The 18,919-nt window shown below is 45.9% G+C and overlaps 2 protein-coding genes across 4 annotated transcripts in view; one reads left to right on the forward strand and one right to left on the reverse strand.

The window, feature by feature from the left end:
• The window catches only part of MACROD1 (mono-ADP ribosylhydrolase 1), a 710,025-nt gene that overhangs the window by 59,122 nt on the left and 631,984 nt on the right, over positions 1-18,919 (forward strand). The window lies entirely within an intron of this gene.
• Positions 9,575-18,919, reverse strand: part of FLRT1 (fibronectin leucine rich transmembrane protein 1) — a 34,349-nt gene continuing 25,004 nt past the window's right edge. Inside the window, exons 2-3 of the mRNA XM_060254650.1 lie at positions 15,012-15,360; positions 9,575-11,716 (exon numbers count right to left, since the gene is read on the reverse strand). Of these exons, the coding sequence (XP_060110633.1) occupies positions 10,022-11,716; positions 15,012-15,317 (2,001 nt within the window). The 5' untranslated portion in view covers positions 15,318-15,360 and the 3' untranslated portion in view covers positions 9,575-10,021. The remainder of the gene's footprint in view (positions 11,717-15,011; positions 15,361-18,919) is intronic.

Genomic DNA, 18,919 nt, shown 5'->3' on the forward strand with positions numbered 1-18,919 from the left:
CTGGGGAGAGCTCTCTCAGCCTCACCCACCTCACAGAGTTTCTGTTGTGGGGGAGGAAGGTAAAGGAGATTGTGAGCTGCTCTGAGACTCTGAGATTCAGAGTGAAGGGTGGGATATAAATCCATTATCATCATCATCATCATCATCTCTACTGCTCTACATTACTGTTTTGTAACTGGGTGACCCGTTATCTGGGTTCTATCCCAACCATGGATTTTTCAGAGGGGACTTCGAAGAAAATTGATGGGGTGTTGGTGTGGGGGAAGAGAATGAGCAAAAAGGTGTGTCCCATGACGCCATTTGTAATTTAGAGTTGTGGCGTAGTTGTGAAAATGCTGAAGCAAACTGCTGTAGGCCGACACACTGACTTTCTGGAAAAAGGAGAAAACAGGTGGGAAAGTGGATGTCTTCCTCTGGATCCCAGGATTCTGAAATGTTTCTGGACCAGGGGAAATTGTGAAATGAGAGAGAAAGGAAGATGGGTAATGCAGAGCCACAAAGCTCTGTGTGTGTGTGTGTGTGTTTGTCACTCACAGAAGAGTTAAGTGCTGTTCTGCTGAGCAAGTGGGAAGCCCAAGGCAGCTGTCAAGTTAGATGGGGCAGACGCCGCCAAGAGCTGAGCGAGTCTGATGGCTAACGCTGCCTCGTAGGGAGGATGAATCGGAAGGTACCCTGCAGGCCCTCGGCAAGGCCGGCTTCCTCAGCCACTTTGTGTACTGCCGCCGGCATCTTAAGATTTTACTTGAGATCAGACTTTTGTGGCTAAAGAATGCTTTGGTTATAATTGGGGACATGTGAAACATATCCCCTTTTATATCCGTGGAGCTTCGCCTCCCTCATGCTCTTGCATATCTGCAGAATGTCTTAAAATGCATGTGGGATTCTTGGGGGGCGATGTTGCCCCCCCCCCCCCCGGAACAGCAGTTGTGCCTGAAACAGGCATGTTGACTGAGAATGGGAATGCACACCCCATCGAGAGTAGTAAGAATACACCCTGACCCAGATAGCCCAGGCAAGCCCGATCTCATCAGATCTCGGAAGCTAAGCAAGACCGACCCTGGCAAGTACTTGGATGGGAAACCACCAAGGAATACCAGAGCTGGGACACAGGGGCAGGCAATAGCAAGCTACCTCTCTGAACTTCCAAGTTCCACTAAGGGTTGCCATGACATCTAGCCACACCCGCACACACAAATGCAAAAAAAAAGAGAGAGAGAGCGTAATAAGAATACAAGAATGATGCTGCTGGACCAGGCCAGTGGCTCATCTAGCTCAGCATCTTGTTTCACTGGAAGGCCTTAGCAAGGACACAAATGCTCAAAGCCTGATCTGTTTGCTGGCCACAGCAACTCCTGTTCAGAGGTACGCTGCCTTTGAATATGGAGGTTCCAGTAAGTCATCATGGCTGAGAGCCTCCAAGAGGGGATTGGATAAACATCTGGAGCAGAGGTCCATCCGTGGCTATTAGCCACAGCGTATTGTTGGAACTCTCTGTCTGGGGCAGTGATGCTCTGTATTCTTGGTGCTTGGGAGGGGGGCAATAGTGGGAGGGCTTCTAGTGTTCTGGCCCCACTGATGGACCTCCTGATGGTGCCTGGTTTTTTTGTCCACTGTGTGACACAGAATGTTGGACTGAATGGGCCATTGGCCTGATCCAACATGGCTTCTCTTATGTTCTTATGCCTAATAGAATCTGATCGTTATCTATGCTAGTGGCTCTCATCATGTCCTGTCACAGCAAATTCCAAATGTATTATATATTGTGTGTATTTGGGGGTCTGTCTGGTTGTCAGTTTGATTGGGTGCTGCTGACTTTCTAGGCTTACATCATACCACTCCACTCCACAAAGTCTGAAGCCTGTCTTTCCCTTTGTTTTGCACCTGAAGTAGCACTTCCACCAGAGAAACAGCCACTTGAGCTGGAGGAATTATTCAAACTGTGCCAAGCGGAAGTGGTAAGATACAAGCCCTCGTATCTGGGGAGAAACGGGACAAAACCCTCTGAGCATTTTCTTCACAACAGGCATGATGCAGCTTGCTCCCCTCCTCCTTAATTTGCGTGAGAGTTTGCATCTCTAGGTGCTAATGGTTCTTCTGCGCTTCTCCTCTCCAGAAAGTAAATTGGTTAGACTTAGACACAAGGCAACTTTGGGATAATTTGTCTGCTCCACCAGAACAACATCCACATTGGAAACTGAACCTGGTGGGTTACTGCAGTGTCCATCATTTTTAATGTCTTGAAATGTTGGAGGGAAGGGGGAATTTTGTTGGCATGCACGCTGGCTGAGTTTTGACGTTTCTGTTGCATTGTCTAGGCCCCAAACAGCCGATTGAGGCTGAATTGGGATGGACAGGAGGTGGCACAGGGATGCAAGTGCTCAGGAAGTGACCAGTTAGCGCGCAAGAGAGCAGCAGTATGGGTAGTTAAGCATGGGGAGGCCACACTATTCACAGCGAAGCCACTGTCAGGGTCAAGGGAGGGCTACCATCCACCAAACCTCTACTGGATGTTGGCTTCCATTAGTGATGCCAGAAACAAGGCTTAGAACCCCTGGGAAAGCTTTGGGGCAGGGCGTGAGGAAATGGATTTGCATTGCTGTCTTTTCTGGATGAACCCAGAAGGGATGTCGACAACAGGGTTTCACCCAGTCTCTATGGTAAAAAATGAGACCAACTGGGAAGATTCCTAGAGCATTGTCAGCATGACTTCTGGGCTTCAGCCGGAAATGATGTCGATGCATTGTCCATGTCCTACCCCCGCCACTCTATTGAGTGTAGTTGGGGACAGGGGGACATCATTGGGAGCTTGCGTGTTTCTGCTGGGCAAATGGCAAGCCTAGTTTATCCCCTGCTGTCCACTGCTGGAATTGGGGACATCGTAACCAATACTTAGCATTTGCATAGCATTTTCAGTATTACAAGAATGTCTCACAAAGCATCGCAGTAATCTTTCCAGCTACCCTATATACTAGGCTGGCATTTTTACCCTTCATATTGTGGCTTTGTGGGGAGTGGTGCTGCATTCTGAAAGCTGATGGCCTGCGTTTTTGGCAAAGGTGGGATTGAGACCGCTTGGATTACAGGGGATTCTCTTAGCTGCTATGCTTCGCATAACTTGAAATGGATTTGGCAGATGATACTGGTCGGCAGGGCTTTTTTTTTTTTAGCAGGAACACACAGGAATGCAGTTCCTGGCTGGCTTGATGTCAGGGGGTGTGGTCTAATATGCAAATGAGCTCCTGCTGGGCTTTTCCTACAAAAAGTACTGTGAAACAATGGTGATGTTGAGGTGTGGCCTAATATGCAAATGAGCTCCTGCTGGGCTTTTGCCAGTTGGGGTAGATCAGGCCTGGCTAATCTGGTAGCTTCATACAGCCATCTACTTGGTGAGGCTGATGCTTCCTTCCTCCCTTCCCCTGAAGAGAGCTCTAACTGTGCACAGTTTCACGTATCTTCTTATGGTAGTCCATAAGAACCCTGATTTGAGCACATCCTCAAAATCTGAGTCCTGCTACTCTTGCAAGTTCAGCAGCTGAGCCTTGTCGCTAAAGCCTAAGAAGGGCAGCAGAAGTGGTGGTATGGGGAGGATGACTCTCAGAAGCAATCTTTTGTCCCCATTTTCTGTGAGTGCCCTTTTAAAACACTGACCCACAACTCTCCTCCTCTTAAGCGGTGAAAACTTTGCAAGCTGAGCTGCACATGGCTCATTATTGTACGCTCTGTGCGCGTGCCGACAACAGTGTACACTGAGCAGCCCTCAAAACACCTGAATTAATGAACAAGCGGGTGGAAGGCAAGACAGGGTTTTTCTCTCCCCTCCCCACCCCCGGTGCCTTTTTGTATTGTGCTAAACACATCCTCCCCGAGAGCCTGCTCACATTAGCTGTGTTTGTTAAGCACTGTATATAGAGTTAAACACTTAATAAAATTACACTTAGTGGGAGGCGAGACTGACGCGTCGGGTCCAAGGCCCGGTTTGTGCAAAGTGATGTTTAGTGTATAAATATGAGCTGGCCTGGAGCGCTTTCTCTCTCTTGGGGGGGGGGAGGTGGTTGTTGTGTTTTTTTCCTCGTTGATGGTGTTTAATAGTAAGGAAATAAGCCACCCACCCGCCGCTCCTTTCCAAAATGACTTCTGTGGATGGCTTGTTTCTTTCTTCCTCTCACTGGTTATTTCGGTGCACTGCTAATGAGCTGCATAAATTTGCATACAGAGAACCGATGTTGAGGCGTATAATAGAGAGACAGACATGCTCAATAGAGAACGTCTGTGATACAGAAGCGGAGATACGAGTGGCTGTCACTTTAAGAGCCCTGGGACCCTCAAGACATTCCCAGAATATTGCTTCGCCCACCTGCTGCCTTGGCTTGGCCCTGTGGTTTCATCAGGCCTGCGATGGTGCCATTTCCAAGCAATTAGTGGGTTTTTTTGCTCTTCCTCAAATTCCTTTTTATTCCCTCATTCTCCACCCTGCCCCAATTTGCCATTCCATAATTGGACACTTGTCCATCTATGCTTGTTGGACTTGTGCAGGAACCAATGCAGGCTTGGGGAAGAGGTAGGACTCCTGGCTGAGTAGGTTTCCTCGACAGCAGGAGCTCCACCTTTCCCTTTCAAGTGGGATGCTAAGGGAGATGGCGTCCCTCGCAGTTAAAGGGCTGGCGGGCAGCATCTGGAAACCCCGAAAGTCTTTTTTTTTTTTTAGCACGTACAGTATATGGTTGATGGCTTTGCTTTTGCTGTGTCTCTGACCTGATCCTTCCACGTGGTCTCCTACCTTGCCTTCTATCACAAGAGAGCCTTGAATATTGCACTGCAGCAGGTAGGAGAGGAGGATGAACGGAACGACTAGACAGGAAGGTGCACTAATGGCACCATCTCCTTCTGAAGAAGAAGAAGACTGCAGATTTATACCCCGCCCTTCTCTCTGAATCAGAGACTCAGAGCTACTTACAATCTCCTATATCTTCTTCCCCCACAACAGACACCCTGTGAGGTGAGTGGGGCTGAGATGGATTTCACAGCAGCTGCCCTTTCAAGGATAACTCCTGCGATAGCTATGGCTGACCCAAGGCCATTCCAGCAGCTGCAGGTGGAGGAGTGGGGAATCAAACCTGGTTCTCCCAGATAAGAGCCTGCACACTTAACCACTACACCGAACTGGCTCTCTGCCCCCTCAAAGGAGGTGCTAGATTGGCTGGGCTGAAACATCCTGCGACAAAGGTGCTTCGCAACAAGCCCTGCCCTATTTGCCTCCCATGAAGCTAAGCATTCCCTACAGACTGATGTCCAAGACCCGCAAGAAGTTCGGCAGCTGAGCCTTGTTGCTGTAGCCTAAGGAGTCAGCCGTGGTGGTGGTGGGGAGTGGTGGGCTATGTGCAGCTTGGTGGGTCACAAATTGCGCATAATCCAGTTTGGAGGCTTGCTTGTCTACTTTAAGGGCTACTCAGGCTTTGGTGCTGTTAGTATGAGTAGGCGCTTGCCCTTTACCAAGCAAGGCATAAGCTAAAAATCCCAGTCCTGAGCATGTCCCTAGCATTCCCTTTAAGATTAAGACTAGAGTGGCACACAATTTAATATCCGGCACTAAACTGAATGCCGCCAGGGGCTGTTACTTTCAACAGAAACCAATCAAAGGCATAACTCTATCCTTGCCTCTCTTTGGAACGAACTCTGTATGCCCAGCATTAACTTAGCAGAGCAGAAACCAGTTCAGTGTAATACTGGAAGTTTCAAAGAGGACCACATTATGATTGCATGTTCCACCTTTGCATGAAAGCAATGATACTGTAGAATAAAACCCCCAGTAACTTCCTGGGAGATCAGATGCTGAAGCTGAAATACTTTGGCCACCAAATGAGAAGGGAGCACTCACAGGAGAAGACCCTGATGCTGGAAAAGACAGAAGGCAAAAGAAGAAGGGAATGGCAAAAGATGAGATGGCTGGACAGCGTTACTGATGTAACTAACACAAATTTGAGCAGACTTCGGAGGATGGTGGAAGACAGGAGGGCCTGGTGTGACTTGGTCCATGGGGTCGCAAAGAGTCGGAATCGACTGTGCAACTGAACAACAACAAGAAGACAAGGTTGAATTTGGAGAGGTAGGGGATAGAGAAAAGGAGGTGGGAAAGAAATCTAGAGTTACTGTTATTTGGGGAACAGCCAGAAAGTAGGCCTGCCAAGAATGGGCATTTTTTGGGGGGTGGCTAGTTCTGCAGAGGGATGCGTTGCCCACCGGGCAGTTGATAGATGCAGAATCATTATTGTCCCATCATTGCAGCAGTTGGCCTGGCTTTTAAAAGCTTCTTGCTTATTCTGTTTTCTGCCCCCCTCCTTTCTACTGTCACTTTGTTTTGTCACCAGCAGCTTAAAAAGCATTTTTCTGAATGCTTATTATTGTCGCTATTAAGGAACACAAGCCTGTCAGAGAGCCCCAGTGGCGAGGAGAGGCCTCCTAGGAAAAGATGCATCTAATGGCGTGTTTATTGCCTGCTCTCCAGTTAGCCAGCTAATCCCATTTATTGCCATTCCTGGAAATTAAAGGGTTGAAACGTTGCATTTTCGTACACATGAGAAGGCGAAGAAGAGGGAATAAAGAAAGCGAGAGACGCTGTACGTTGAATGACACGAAAAGCGATTGCTAATAAGCTTTCTCTGGGGATCTGTTTGCTTTTGGAGAAGATGTGGGTCTTGGGGAAGGGCTGATGGTGCAGGAGGGCAGGGCTTCTGGGTGGCATTTTGGGAAACTGCCCATAAGGGACTTGAAAAACAATGTTTTGAGGGAAATGCAGGACTTTTTTTGTAGCAGTAACTCCTTTGCATATTAGGCCACACACCCCTGATGCAGCCAATTCTCCAAGAGCTTACAGTAGGCCCTGTAAGAAGAGCCCTGTAAACTCTGGGAGGATTGGCTACATAAGAGGGGTGTGGGCTAATATACAAAGGAGTTTCTGCTACAAAAAAAAAAGCTCTGGGGAAATGTATTTGTCCTCCCTCTAAATAGGCTATGTGAATTTCTTATCTTAAAAAATTCTCCCAGTTTTTCTTATACATGAAGATTGGAAACTAGCAGTCACTAAATGTTTAGCTGCAGTGGTTGACGTTCAAGACCTTTGAGTCAAAAGAGGAGGAGGAGGGGGAGGAGAAGAAAACAACTGCAGTGCTGTATTTGTTTGGAGAAGTCATAAGTTGCACCCACCAAGCCTAGAGCCTTTCCTTAGCTCCCTGTTCAGGGAACGAGTTTATTTAACTGGGTGAGATTCCTGCATGCTACTGCCTTTTAATGTGAAATTATACCTAATTACATCTAATTATGCCCAGCCTGATCCTATTTTATACAGATTTTTTTTAAAAAAAGAAATACCTTTCTATTAATGCTGTGAGAACAGGCATGATTGCTAGTAGGAAGCAAGACGGGTCTGCAGTGGGGGAATCTGTTTCCTGAATTTTATGGCGAGTTTGGAAACCACAGGGACTGCCTAGCTGTGTTGAACCAACATCTACCTAGTCCAGCTTTCCATTTCTAATGGCAGCCAAGCAAGATGCTCTTGAGGGTATGGACATAATGGCCTTTCTCCTGTGTTCCCCCCCTCTCCATCCTCTGTTATACAAAAGTGAACTCCCTCTGCACACGGAGGTTCCAGTCACAGTGGACTTATCCTCCATCAGTTTTGTGTTTCTATTCCTCCTTTTCCAAGGGAAACCAAAGAATCCTTCAATTTCTCCACTACATTCATTATCCTAAACTTCTTGTGGATCTCTTTAATTTATTTGAAGGTATAGGGGAAGCAGAAGTGTGTAGGATGGACAACCAAGAAAACTAGTGACCTTTCAAGCTCCATCACACCAACTCAGACCAATGGTTCATCATACTGTCAACCAGGGGTGGAATTCTAGCAGGAGCTCCTTTGCATATTAGGCCACACACCCCGATGAAGCTAATCCTCCAAGAGTTTACGAGGCTCTGTTTTGTAAGCTCTTGAAGGATTGGCTACATCATGGGGGTGTGGCCTAATATGCAAAGGAGCCCCTGCTAGAATTCCACCCCTGCTGTCAATCACTCTCAACTTTAGAGTTTCTCCAGCTGCGTTTCTTTCCCAGCCCCTTTCTTCCTGCAATTCTTCACTGGCAATGCTGGGGGTTGAACCAGGATTTTCTCACTTATAGTTCTGCATGCATTACCACTCAGTTCCGAGTCCATAGGTCCTCAAATATCTAACAAGATAAGATGAAGCCCAGTTTGTGCCCAGGATCTTTTTTTGTGACCATAAACAATATTGGAACCCTCCACTCCCTGTTTATTCTGATCTCCTGGCCCTTCCAACATGACTTTTTTAGGGGGTTTCATCACTAGCTGCTCAAGTACTTGAGATCATATACAGTTTGTATGACCAAGTAGAGGAAATTGATTTTTCTGGTATTATTCTCAGCCTTGAATCCTTCAGATCACTCTACAAGGAACCTAACTTATTTGGAAAGCCATTCAAATAACCAGGACTTGCCTACGCAGTCTGTGATCCACCAAGGTGACAGTAAGGCTGCCAGCAAAACACAGCAGCTCAAACAGGGCTTAATTTGCCATGTGCTTTCGATCTGATTGGTTGGCCAAAAAAAACAAGAGGGTTGTCAACCTCCTGGCAGGTCACATGCCATGGACAGTTTGTCTGGATTGGAAGTTCACGAGCTGCGAAGACCAGCCTAGGAAGAAACATTCAAAACATCTCCAAATAGCATATCAAAAGACTATCGCTCTGGGGATTTTCCCATAAGCCTGGCACTCATAGATGTACATTTGGACATGCAAAACATGAGGAGAAGGGACAAACATTGTATATAGAGGCATCAGCAGTAGACCAAATAAAACCCTTGACCATCTTGGCTGATAGCCTAGCCTGCCCTCTTTGAACTGCCTTGAGCCAAAATTTGCTTCTCTCTCCTTTCCTAACATCTCAAAACAATTCATGCTCGATGTGAACCTGAGATTTGTTTAGAACTCCATGACTCCCACCTCGGAAGGGAACCTCTTGCTGGTTGGAAGACACCGCACAATCCACTTCCGCTTCAGTTTTTGTTTGTTTTTTGTTTTGATTTTTTTTTTTTTGCTAAAAAGACAAAAGAGCTACATGTTGAATTATTCCTACGAAGAGAATAATGTCAAATGATTGTCCCAAAGGATAGATGTGCGAGGAGGTAACGAAACAGGTATTCGTACGATCAGTTTGTGCAAAGCAGAAGAGCTAAGTTGAAAGATTCTTCCGTTGCAACAGAGGAAAAGGGATCAAAGATAGGGGAGGAAGGAGTTTGTTTCCGTTAACTCCAAAAAAACCTCCCAAAGGTGGACTTCCCCCCCACCCCAGCTTATCACTGTAACTTTCATGATAAACTTGGAACCTGTAAAGAAACCAGAATGATGGGAACCGAAAGGAGGCCTCGGAGTTATGACTGCCCTTCTCCAAAGATTCACACTAGTTTTCTCCCTCTGTACAGTCAACAGTTTAGCCATTAGGAAAGACATTTTGATGTGTGTTTTTTTTATAATCTAACCCCTGAACAAAATAGATTTATACAGGAAGAAAGATAAAACAGGTAGCATTTTTGTTTTTGTTTTTCTGCTTAGCTTTCTCTTTTCTTTTCCAGGTCTTCCCCCTGCCTCCCTCCACCCATAGGAAAACAAACCCAATGTTCCTTGATGGTCTGAGTTGGTTTTCTTTCCCCTCCCTTCCTTAAATCTGGCATATTAAATATAAATTATGTCTCTTTCCTCTCCAGGTCTACTTTTTTAAAACTTTTGTATTTTTTTTCTACAAAATAGGCAATTTTTTTTGTTGTAAAATTTCCTTCCCCTCCCCTCCCTTTTGTTCCACCTGGTTCTGCTTGGAAAATAGTTTGCATTTGTTTGTTTGTTTTTGCGTTGCAATTTTTCCGTCTTGGCAAAAAACCTGGGGTGTGTGATGAGGAGGGGGCAAAAACAGGGAAGAGTTTGGGTGGGGGGATGTTTGTGGGAGGGAGGGAATTCTGCATCATGTATATGAGTAGTCTATATCTGGGATTCCGCCGTCTCTATACCCACGAGTTGTGCCGTAGCCGATGGTGTGGGTACTTTTGTAAAGACTGGTTCCATTGGAAGGGAATATGGTATGGATGACGTATTCCTCCTTTGCCCGGTGAGGATTTATCGGTAACATCTGCAAACCAGGACCTCTGATCTCCAGGATGGAGTTATCCTTCTTGGTGCCTGACTCCATGTAGTCGTCTTTCTTCCGACTGCCTCTGCTACAAGCCCGGTCTCGCGTCAGCAGCTCTCCCGTCCGGTGGATGTACCAGCAAATGGCAGCCAGCACCAGAAAGAGGAAGACCAAGGCCACAGCCCCGCCAATGATCCCTGCCAGTGGCAGCCCAGCCATCGGGTCCACGTTTTGCTCATGGTTGAGTGTGGTGGTAGGGCTGTACATGTCTGCCGTCTCGGCCTTGGCGCACACCGGGGTCTCGTCGGGCACGTAAGTGCTGCCAGTCTCCATGGTGACCATGCAGATGATGTAGGTGGACTTGGGCTCCAAGGCTGTCAGCAAATACTCAGTCTTGTCGCCTTGCACCAAAGTTTCTGTGATGGACCCCACAGCCGGGCTGTGTCCCAGGCGCAGCCAGCTGAGGCGGAAAGAGGCTGCCGGAAACATCGCCTTCCAGCTGATGCGGATGCTGTCGGCAGTCAACGGCTTGACGTTCAGAACCAGCGCTTTGGCCCCAGCTCCTGTGGCCATTGGGTAGTCTATGTTGGAGTCCGGCAACTGGATGCCCGGCCTTCTGGCCTTGAGGGTGAAAAGGGAGCCCTGCGGGGTTGTAACGGCGGCGTTGCTGGCAGTCGTCTTGGCCACTGCCGGACCTGAATTGCTCTGCTGGCCTGCCTCGAAGCACTCATCCATCTCGTTAGTTATGTCCTTGATGGCCATGCCCCTGACCTTATCGGGGCCCTGGCACATCAGCCCCCTCACATTCACCACAGCAGCACGGGCTTTGACCCAGTCCCGCAACCACATGAGGTTACAGCCGCAGTACCAGGGGTTGTTCCTCAGCAGGAGCTGAGAGAGGCTGTCAAGGTCGTCAAAGAGACCTTTGGGTAGCGTGGTAAGGTTGTTGTTGGATAGGTCCAGCCTCTCCAACTCCCTCATCTTGGAAAGAGTGTTGTAGGGGATGTGACTGATAGCATTGTCTTGGAGGTACAGCTTCTGCAGATGGGCACTGGGCAGATTGAGAGGTGGGGCGGCCAAGGAGTTGCGCACCAGCGAGAGCTCGCTGAGGTTCTGCAGGCGGCTGAAGGTGTCATCGGCAATGCGCTGGTTGGCCAAGAGGTTGCCGTCCAGCACCAGCCGCCGCAAGCTGTTAAGCCCCTTGAATGCGTGGAGAGGGATGGTAGAGATGCGGTTGTCATCCAAACGCAGTTCTTCCAGGGTGCGTGGCAGGCCGGACGGGATGCTGCTAAGGTGGTTGCGTGAGAGGAAAAGCAGCTTGAGGCGCGTGCTGTCGGCGAAGGCGTCGTCTTCGATGCTGACAGTGGAAACAGAGTTGTCGTCCAGATGCAACTTCTCTAGTAGAGGGATGCGGGCCAAGGAGTCCCGAGCGATGGTGCGGACATTGTTGTCCTGGAGGTGAAGTTCCTTCAGGGAACGAGGCAGGTTGATGGGGAATTCATCTAGGTCATTTTCATAGAGGTAGATGACCTGGTGGGAAGAGAGAGGAGATTCAACAACCCAGAAGTGGGAGAGAGACTGGAAATTGCACATAACTCAAAATCACTTGAACACACATGAAAACTGCCTTATACTAAATCAGTCTCTCTTGGACTAAATCTTGGTCCATCAAAGTCAGTATTGTCTACTCAGACTGGCAGCAGCTCTCCAGGGTCTCTGGCCTCATCTTTCACATTACCTACTGTCTGGTCCATTTAACTGAAGATGCAGGGGATTGAACCTGGGACTTTCTGTATAGCAAGCAGATGTTCTACCACTGAGCCATGACCCCTCCCCAACTCCAATTGAGTTAAATCTCCAAAACATTAATTTTTAGTTCTAGTTTATTAATACTAGAATACTCAGCTCATCACACCAGAAGTCATAAACCTCATCTCTGGAAAAGTGGCCTAATTTATTACGTTCATGTTCTTTTGAGAACTTAATGTTAAAGAACAAAGATCCAAGTTTCAAAAGCTACTTTTTGTGAAAAGACCAGATTGTTACTAAAAGTTCAAGCATGACAAACCTACCCTGAAATCCACTACAAAACTGAAATGTCACGGGGCCCCTAAAGCTTCAATATGATATTTTGATTTCTAGAATGGGATGTATGGAGGTAGAGATGTAAGCGGTGTTTTTCTAGTGGTTGCTGCCCTCAGCTGAATTAATTTTATTTTTTATATAAGTATTATCATATTCTTACCGTTTGGCCCACTTTTAAGTAGAAGAGTAGGGGTATAAGTCGTTGTTGTGGTTTCTTTTGCTGTCAAGTCACAGCTGGCTTATGGCAACCCCATAGGGTTTTCAAGGCAAGAGAAGTTCAGAGGTGGTTTGTTGTTGCTTGCCTCTGCGTCACACCCCGGGTTTTCCTTGGAGGTCTCCCATCCAAATACTAGCCAGGGCCAACCCTACTTAGCTTTTGAGATCTGACAAAATTGGGTTGGCCTCAGTTATCCAGATCAGGGCAGGGTATATCAGTTTTAGATCTCAATGAATTTAATTGAATTATTGAGTTGAAGGTGTAAGTTTCAGAACTCAACAAATGGATATGCCCATCAAATACCTAAAGGCCAAGTCACTGTAATTAACCAAGCATTGCATGAAGCATCGTTATACCAATTCGAATTTTGGATTGTCTACATAGGCTGTTATTGTTTATTTTGGCTAGCACCAGCTCTCTGAGGCCTAAGGCTATCTTTCTAAGACTTTCTACCCAAGATCCTTTAAACTGGAGATTTCAGGGATTGAACCTAGGGCCTTAAGCGTGTGCTGTGTCCCACCCACCACCCACCTTTTCCCAGCATCCTCTACCCTATCTTTTTAACATTTTAAACTCAACACAAGTTGGCAGGTTTGAACATGTCAAACTAGTCTTGCAAGCATTCCAATGACTCTCAACATCTAGAAGGAATCTTCAAAATAAGAAAACACGAGTTGTCAAATCAATGCCTTGAATGTTCACTTAAGGTATTGAGAATAAGGCACTGGAAGTATTCACAGGACTGTGGTTCAGAACCCCCAAATCATCATCAAGAAGAAGATGACCACAGATTTATACCCCGCCCTTCTCTCTGAATCAGAGTCTCAGAGCAGCTTACAATCTCCTTTATCTCCTTCCCCCCACAACAGACACCCTTTGAGGTGGGTGGGGCTGAGAGAGCTCTCCCAGAAGCTGCCCTTTCAAGGACAACTCTGCGAGAGCTATGGTTGACCCAAGGCCATTCCAGCAGCTGCAAGTGGAGGAGTGGGGAATCAAACCTGGTTCTCTCAGATAAGAGTCCGCATACTTAACCACTACACCAAACTGGCTCCAGGAGCATCTTGTATTCAAACATGGAAAGTGTAAGTCATCCTAGATTTCATGAATAATCATAACTTTAAACTTTTAAGACATAACTTTAAACTTTTAAATGAACACACAAACTCCTTTATATTGAATCAGATCATTGGTCCGTTGAGGTCAGTATTAATCTACTCCAACTATCTGTGGCTATCCAGGAAGAGATCTTTCATGTCGCCTGCTGATCCTTATACTAGGGGGTGGTGTTGTGTGTGTACGTGTGCATGCCTAGAAGTCATGGTGACTTCTGGTGATCTCTACTTTGGGCATGGAGGATGTTTAGAGAAGTGGCTTGAAACAGCTTGCCTCTGCCTTGCAGTCCTGGTATTCCTTTGGAGGTCTCCCATCCAAGTACTTGGCAGGGTCAGCCCTGCTTAGCTTCCGAGATCTAATGAGATCGGATATCTGACCTTTTTAAGTGGAGATGCCACGGCTTGAATGTGGGACCTTCTGTATTCAGCGCAGATGCCCTACCACTGAGCCACAACCTTGGCCCCAGAGTTTTGGAGTTGGGGCTCCTCTTCAAATGGCTGTTCGGGGAGTGAGAAAAGGCTTATTCTGTGCAACTCTTACATCTTGGAAAGGGAGGGGAAAATGGCTAGGCCAGGGGTGGCCCAATTTGCTTAACGTAAGAGCCACATAGAATAAACATCAGATGTTTGAGAGCCACAAGTCAGGAAGCCATAGTTACCAGCCTCCACGCGGGGCCTGGAGATCTCCTCCAGGCGGGGCCTGGAGATCTCCTCCAGGCGGGGCCTGGAGATCTCCTCCAGGCAGGGCCTGTGATCTATAGCACCTTAACTAATTTTAATTCTATAATAGCTGTTTTATTTATTTTAACCAACCTATGTAACTGAATTGTATTTTAAATTTGCCTGTTTAGATTGTATTTTATTTAAATCATGGTATTCCATGTCTGTGAGCTGCCCTGAGCCCGCCTTTGGCGGGGGAGGGCGGGATATAAAAATAAATTTACTTTACTTACTTTACTCCTGCTTTTACAACTGATCTCCAGGTGGCAGAGATCAGCTCTCCTGGAGAAAATGGCTGCTTGGAAGGGTGGACTCTATGGCATTGTACCATGCTGAGGCCCCTCCCCAAACCCCACCCTCTCCCAAATCCACCCCCAAAGTCTCCAGGTATTTTCCAACAGACCTGGCAACCCTAGGAAGGCAGGCAAGATGGCAGGAAAGGAGGTGAAAAGAAAGCAACTTTAACTTTAAATGCATTCTCCAAGCCGCTGACTGGCTTGGCTTGGAAAAATAATTTAAAGAGGGAAATGTCTGATCCAAGCCAGCCAAAGGAGTGGTGGGAGCTTGGAGAGCCAAAGAATATGTGTGAAAGAGCCACAGTTTGGCCACTCCAGGCTAGGCCATAATCCGGATTAACTAAATTAACAAAAATCAAGAAAGCCTCTTTGAAGCGAGGCCATGGTTCTACAACCTGAACATTGAGTTTGTTCTTCAGGTTAGGGGGGATGCCAGCGTTGTTGATCTGATTGTTCTGCAGGTATAGGGTGGTGGCATCATCCGGGATGTCAGGCGGAATGGAAGTCAAGCCCCGGTCGTTGCAGTAGATGAAGCCATTGTCACAGCGGCAGACTGATGGGCAGGTGGTGCTGTCAATCACCTCACTCAGGAAGGCAACCAGGCCATAGCAGAGGAAGAGCCAATCTCGCAAGTCCATCGCCGCTGCTGTGGTCACCACCGTGGCTGTCACCACAGCAGCTGTCGGGGAGGCAGTCGCCATGGTGCTTGGCTGTGATCCTGACCCTGAATTTAGCCCTTGCAACCTGCAAAAGAGAGGAAGAGACATTTTTTGTAAATATATATATACACACACACACACACACTATTTATATTCCGCCCCATCCCAGTAAGGGCTCAGAGCAGATAACATCATTATAAAAACAGTATAAATAACAATTAAAACATATACCAATAAAACAATTCACTCTGATCATAAACAGTTACAGGTGGTACATATATATGAATGAGAGAGGGGGGAAGAGAGAGAGAGAATACAGGATAAAGCAAAGGGGTAGGGGGAAAGAAATAAATCGTAGAATTGCCAAAACACAATACAGAGGGCAATTTTTGCAAAGATAAAGAACAGTCCTTGATTAAAATACAGGAATTTATAGGAATATTATACACACACACACACGGTAGCTTAAGAGACCACTATAACAACCTACTCAACTTATTCTATCTTCTTAAAATATATTGTCATTTTTATGCTATCTTATCAATCTTATCAATTATATGATATAACATGCATAACCTCATAAAATCTGCCTATAATTTTAACATAACAGTTTGTTGTGATAAAAGTCATACAAGAGCATTCTTAATATTTCATATTGAAACTGTCATATAATATAAACCATTCAACTGCATGACTACAAAGATTGGTTATAGTAATAACAGAAAACTTGCCAGTTATTTTCAAATTCATCTTTCAGTCTCTGATTAATGCAGTTTGTCAGTTTTGCCAAGATCAGAGGTGTTGAACTCGTTTGTTACCAGGGCTGGATCTGACATAAATGTCACTTTGTCAGGCCAGGCCAGGCCATGTGTGCCGTAAATATATAAACTTTGTAAAGATCGTTTCAGATGCCTCCAGGACTGAATTGATACCTAGATTTCCTGTCTCATTACCAATGCCTGCTATTGTCATTTTGGCATCTGAAACCACTCCACTCTCCAAGATATAAGGACCAATGAACTCACATTCTAACTGTATTTGAAGAAGTGCATAGTGACTCATGAAAGCTTATGCTCTGCCACAAATATTAGGTGTTATTGGACTTTTGCTCCTTTCCTCTAATAAAAATTGCAAGCTGTGCTCTTAGGTTTCTTTCTTCTTCATCATCATCTGTTTAAACTGGAGAGGAGGGTCTCTCCAAATGAAATAATGTGTTGATTTCAGACTGGGCAAAATCAGTGCTGGTACATTAAAAGCAAAGAGGGAATCAAGAAAGGAAGCCAGAGAGGGAGATGTGTTGAACTGGAACATATGGAACCATAAATGTATTTTTAAATATTTAGCCATTGAACTTCCAGTCATTAAACAATGGAATCCAATCCAATTGTTCTAATTCCTAATCAGGGTCTTTTTGAAACAAAATCAAATCCCAGATAGGCACTCAGAAATCTAATCTTTTTTTTTTTTTTTAAAACAACAACCCTTTTTAGAATAAGCCTAAATAATTTCCTTTTAATTCTTCATTTCCCTTATCCCAACATGCCTATTCCTTTTAACACACATACACGTGTGTGTGTGTGTGAGAGAGAGAGAGAGAGAGAGAGAGATACCAAGTCTCAAAGAAAACAACAGAGCAGGGCAATTTAAATGTAAATTGTGTTCGGCAAAAGAATCCATCCATCCTCTCTCCCTAAGAAGAAGAAGAACAAAAGCTTATACCTGAAATAAAACTTTTATGGTCTCAGAGGAGCCATGGGAGTCAGGCTTTGCTCTTTCTTCTGCACAAGCACCTACTTTTGCTTTCTCTCCCCCTCCCTTCCTCCTGAAGGAAGAGAACTCAGCCAATGGAGGGAAGTGAGGCTTGGCTTGGTTCTCTCCTGCAGGAAGCAGGAACCAGAAAGAGGAAGCTGAGTAAAAGCGAGCTGCAATGTGATGGAAGAAGCGGCCCCAAAGAAGGAAGCAAGAGAAAGGCAGTTGCTCATGGGCCAGATCTGAGCCCTGCAGGGGCAGGATCCGGCCCATGGGCCATGCATTTGACACCCCTGACATAGATGTTATGCTCAGGATAAGGTGCATGACAAGCTCTCCTCCTCTCAATACTTCCACCATGTAGGTTAGATTGAGAGGCAGCTGCTTCTCTAAGACTACCAAATCAGAATTTAATTCAAACCAGCGCCTGATCCCAGAACCTTTTTCAGACCCAGTGATTCTCTGCATGTCCCAGATACTTTCTTCACAAGGCACAGTATAACTGTGAAACACTGCTTATCTGTGCAGAAACCAAGCACTGGAATCGCTACCCCATTTTAAGCTGCAGGTGGAGTACTGTTTCTTTGAATCCCTTCCCCCTTCGAACACACTTCAAAAACGTTAAAGAGCAACAAAAGCTGAAACGTTACAGTTAAGGAAAGGTTATTTCTGTATGTTTGGATGGATTAGCTCTTAGATCCAGAATCTGGTATTCTGCTAGCCAGCTAGAGATCCTCTTAGAGGAAAGGCACCTCTGGCATATAGGGGATTTGGCATATGCTAATGACCAGTCTGAGACAACAGATACAATCAGGAAGGGAGGGGCGCATGTCAGCCATCTTGGCCTCTTGTTTCATCTTGTTAGGAAGCACCAAACTTGATAACTAAGTGCCTGAGAGGCTTCAAGGCCTTTTAAAACAACAGCTTTAATTAGTGTGAAAGCATCGATCGTGTTTTTAATTGGATCTTAATCAGAGCTTTTCGCCTTCCTGCTCCCCACTCGGAATGGAGTTTGGTGTCCCTGGCTGTCTTGCAAGCAATTGGTGAGTTGCTTCTCTGAAAGTTGCAAAAGTTGGAAAGGGAACTAATGGAGTCATCCAGACTGACCCTCAGGGCTTTCCCACACTTTTTCTCGTTGAAGCATGCAAAATGCACCATCATGTCCTGGCCCCCATTACAGGATCACTCCTTTTTCAAAAATTAGATTAGGACCAAGAATCGTCTACTCTGCCACTGCTTTGTACTTCTTCCATTCAGAATCGGACCAAATGGCAGGGCATTGCTGCTAATGGAAGGTTTTGGCAGCCCTTAAAAACAGAAGCACTCTTGGCGTGAACTGATAAAGGAAAGTAGTTTATTTATTGAAACAATTTTTATCCTGCTGTCCTTGCTGTATATAGTTAAAATAGGTAAATTCATTATACTTGTCTCCTTCCAAGTTGCCATTTAACATTACTAAATCAATTTTCTTCATCTACTGATAAAAAAATTATTCCAGTTTTATTAATCAAGAGGGGTTTTTTTGTTCTCCTTTTCCTGTTACAGAGCTCCACAGTGTAATCATCAGTACTGCCTCTCAGATGACAGTCTGAGCACTGAAGTCTCCTAACAGCATAATCTTTGCCTTGGGGTATTTAGTCTGAAGTTACCTGGCAGGGAAGACACCTTGATCTTGCAAAATCTAGCCATTCTCAACCGGACTTGGTGATAGAAAGTATTGTTAAGTCACAGATAACTGACGGTGATCCATAAAGTTTTCAAGGAAAGAGACATTTAGAGGTGGTTTATCATTACATAAAAGAGCAGAGTGGTAAAGCTGCAGTACTGCAGTCCTAAGCTCCGCTCACGACCTGAGTTCGATCCCCGGCGGAAGCTGGGTTTTCAGGTACCTGGCT

Source organism: Heteronotia binoei, chromosome 1 (assembly GCF_032191835.1).
Source record: "Heteronotia binoei isolate CCM8104 ecotype False Entrance Well chromosome 1, APGP_CSIRO_Hbin_v1, whole genome shotgun sequence".
In the NCBI taxonomy this organism is placed as follows: Eukaryota; Metazoa; Chordata; class Lepidosauria; order Squamata; family Gekkonidae; genus Heteronotia; species Heteronotia binoei.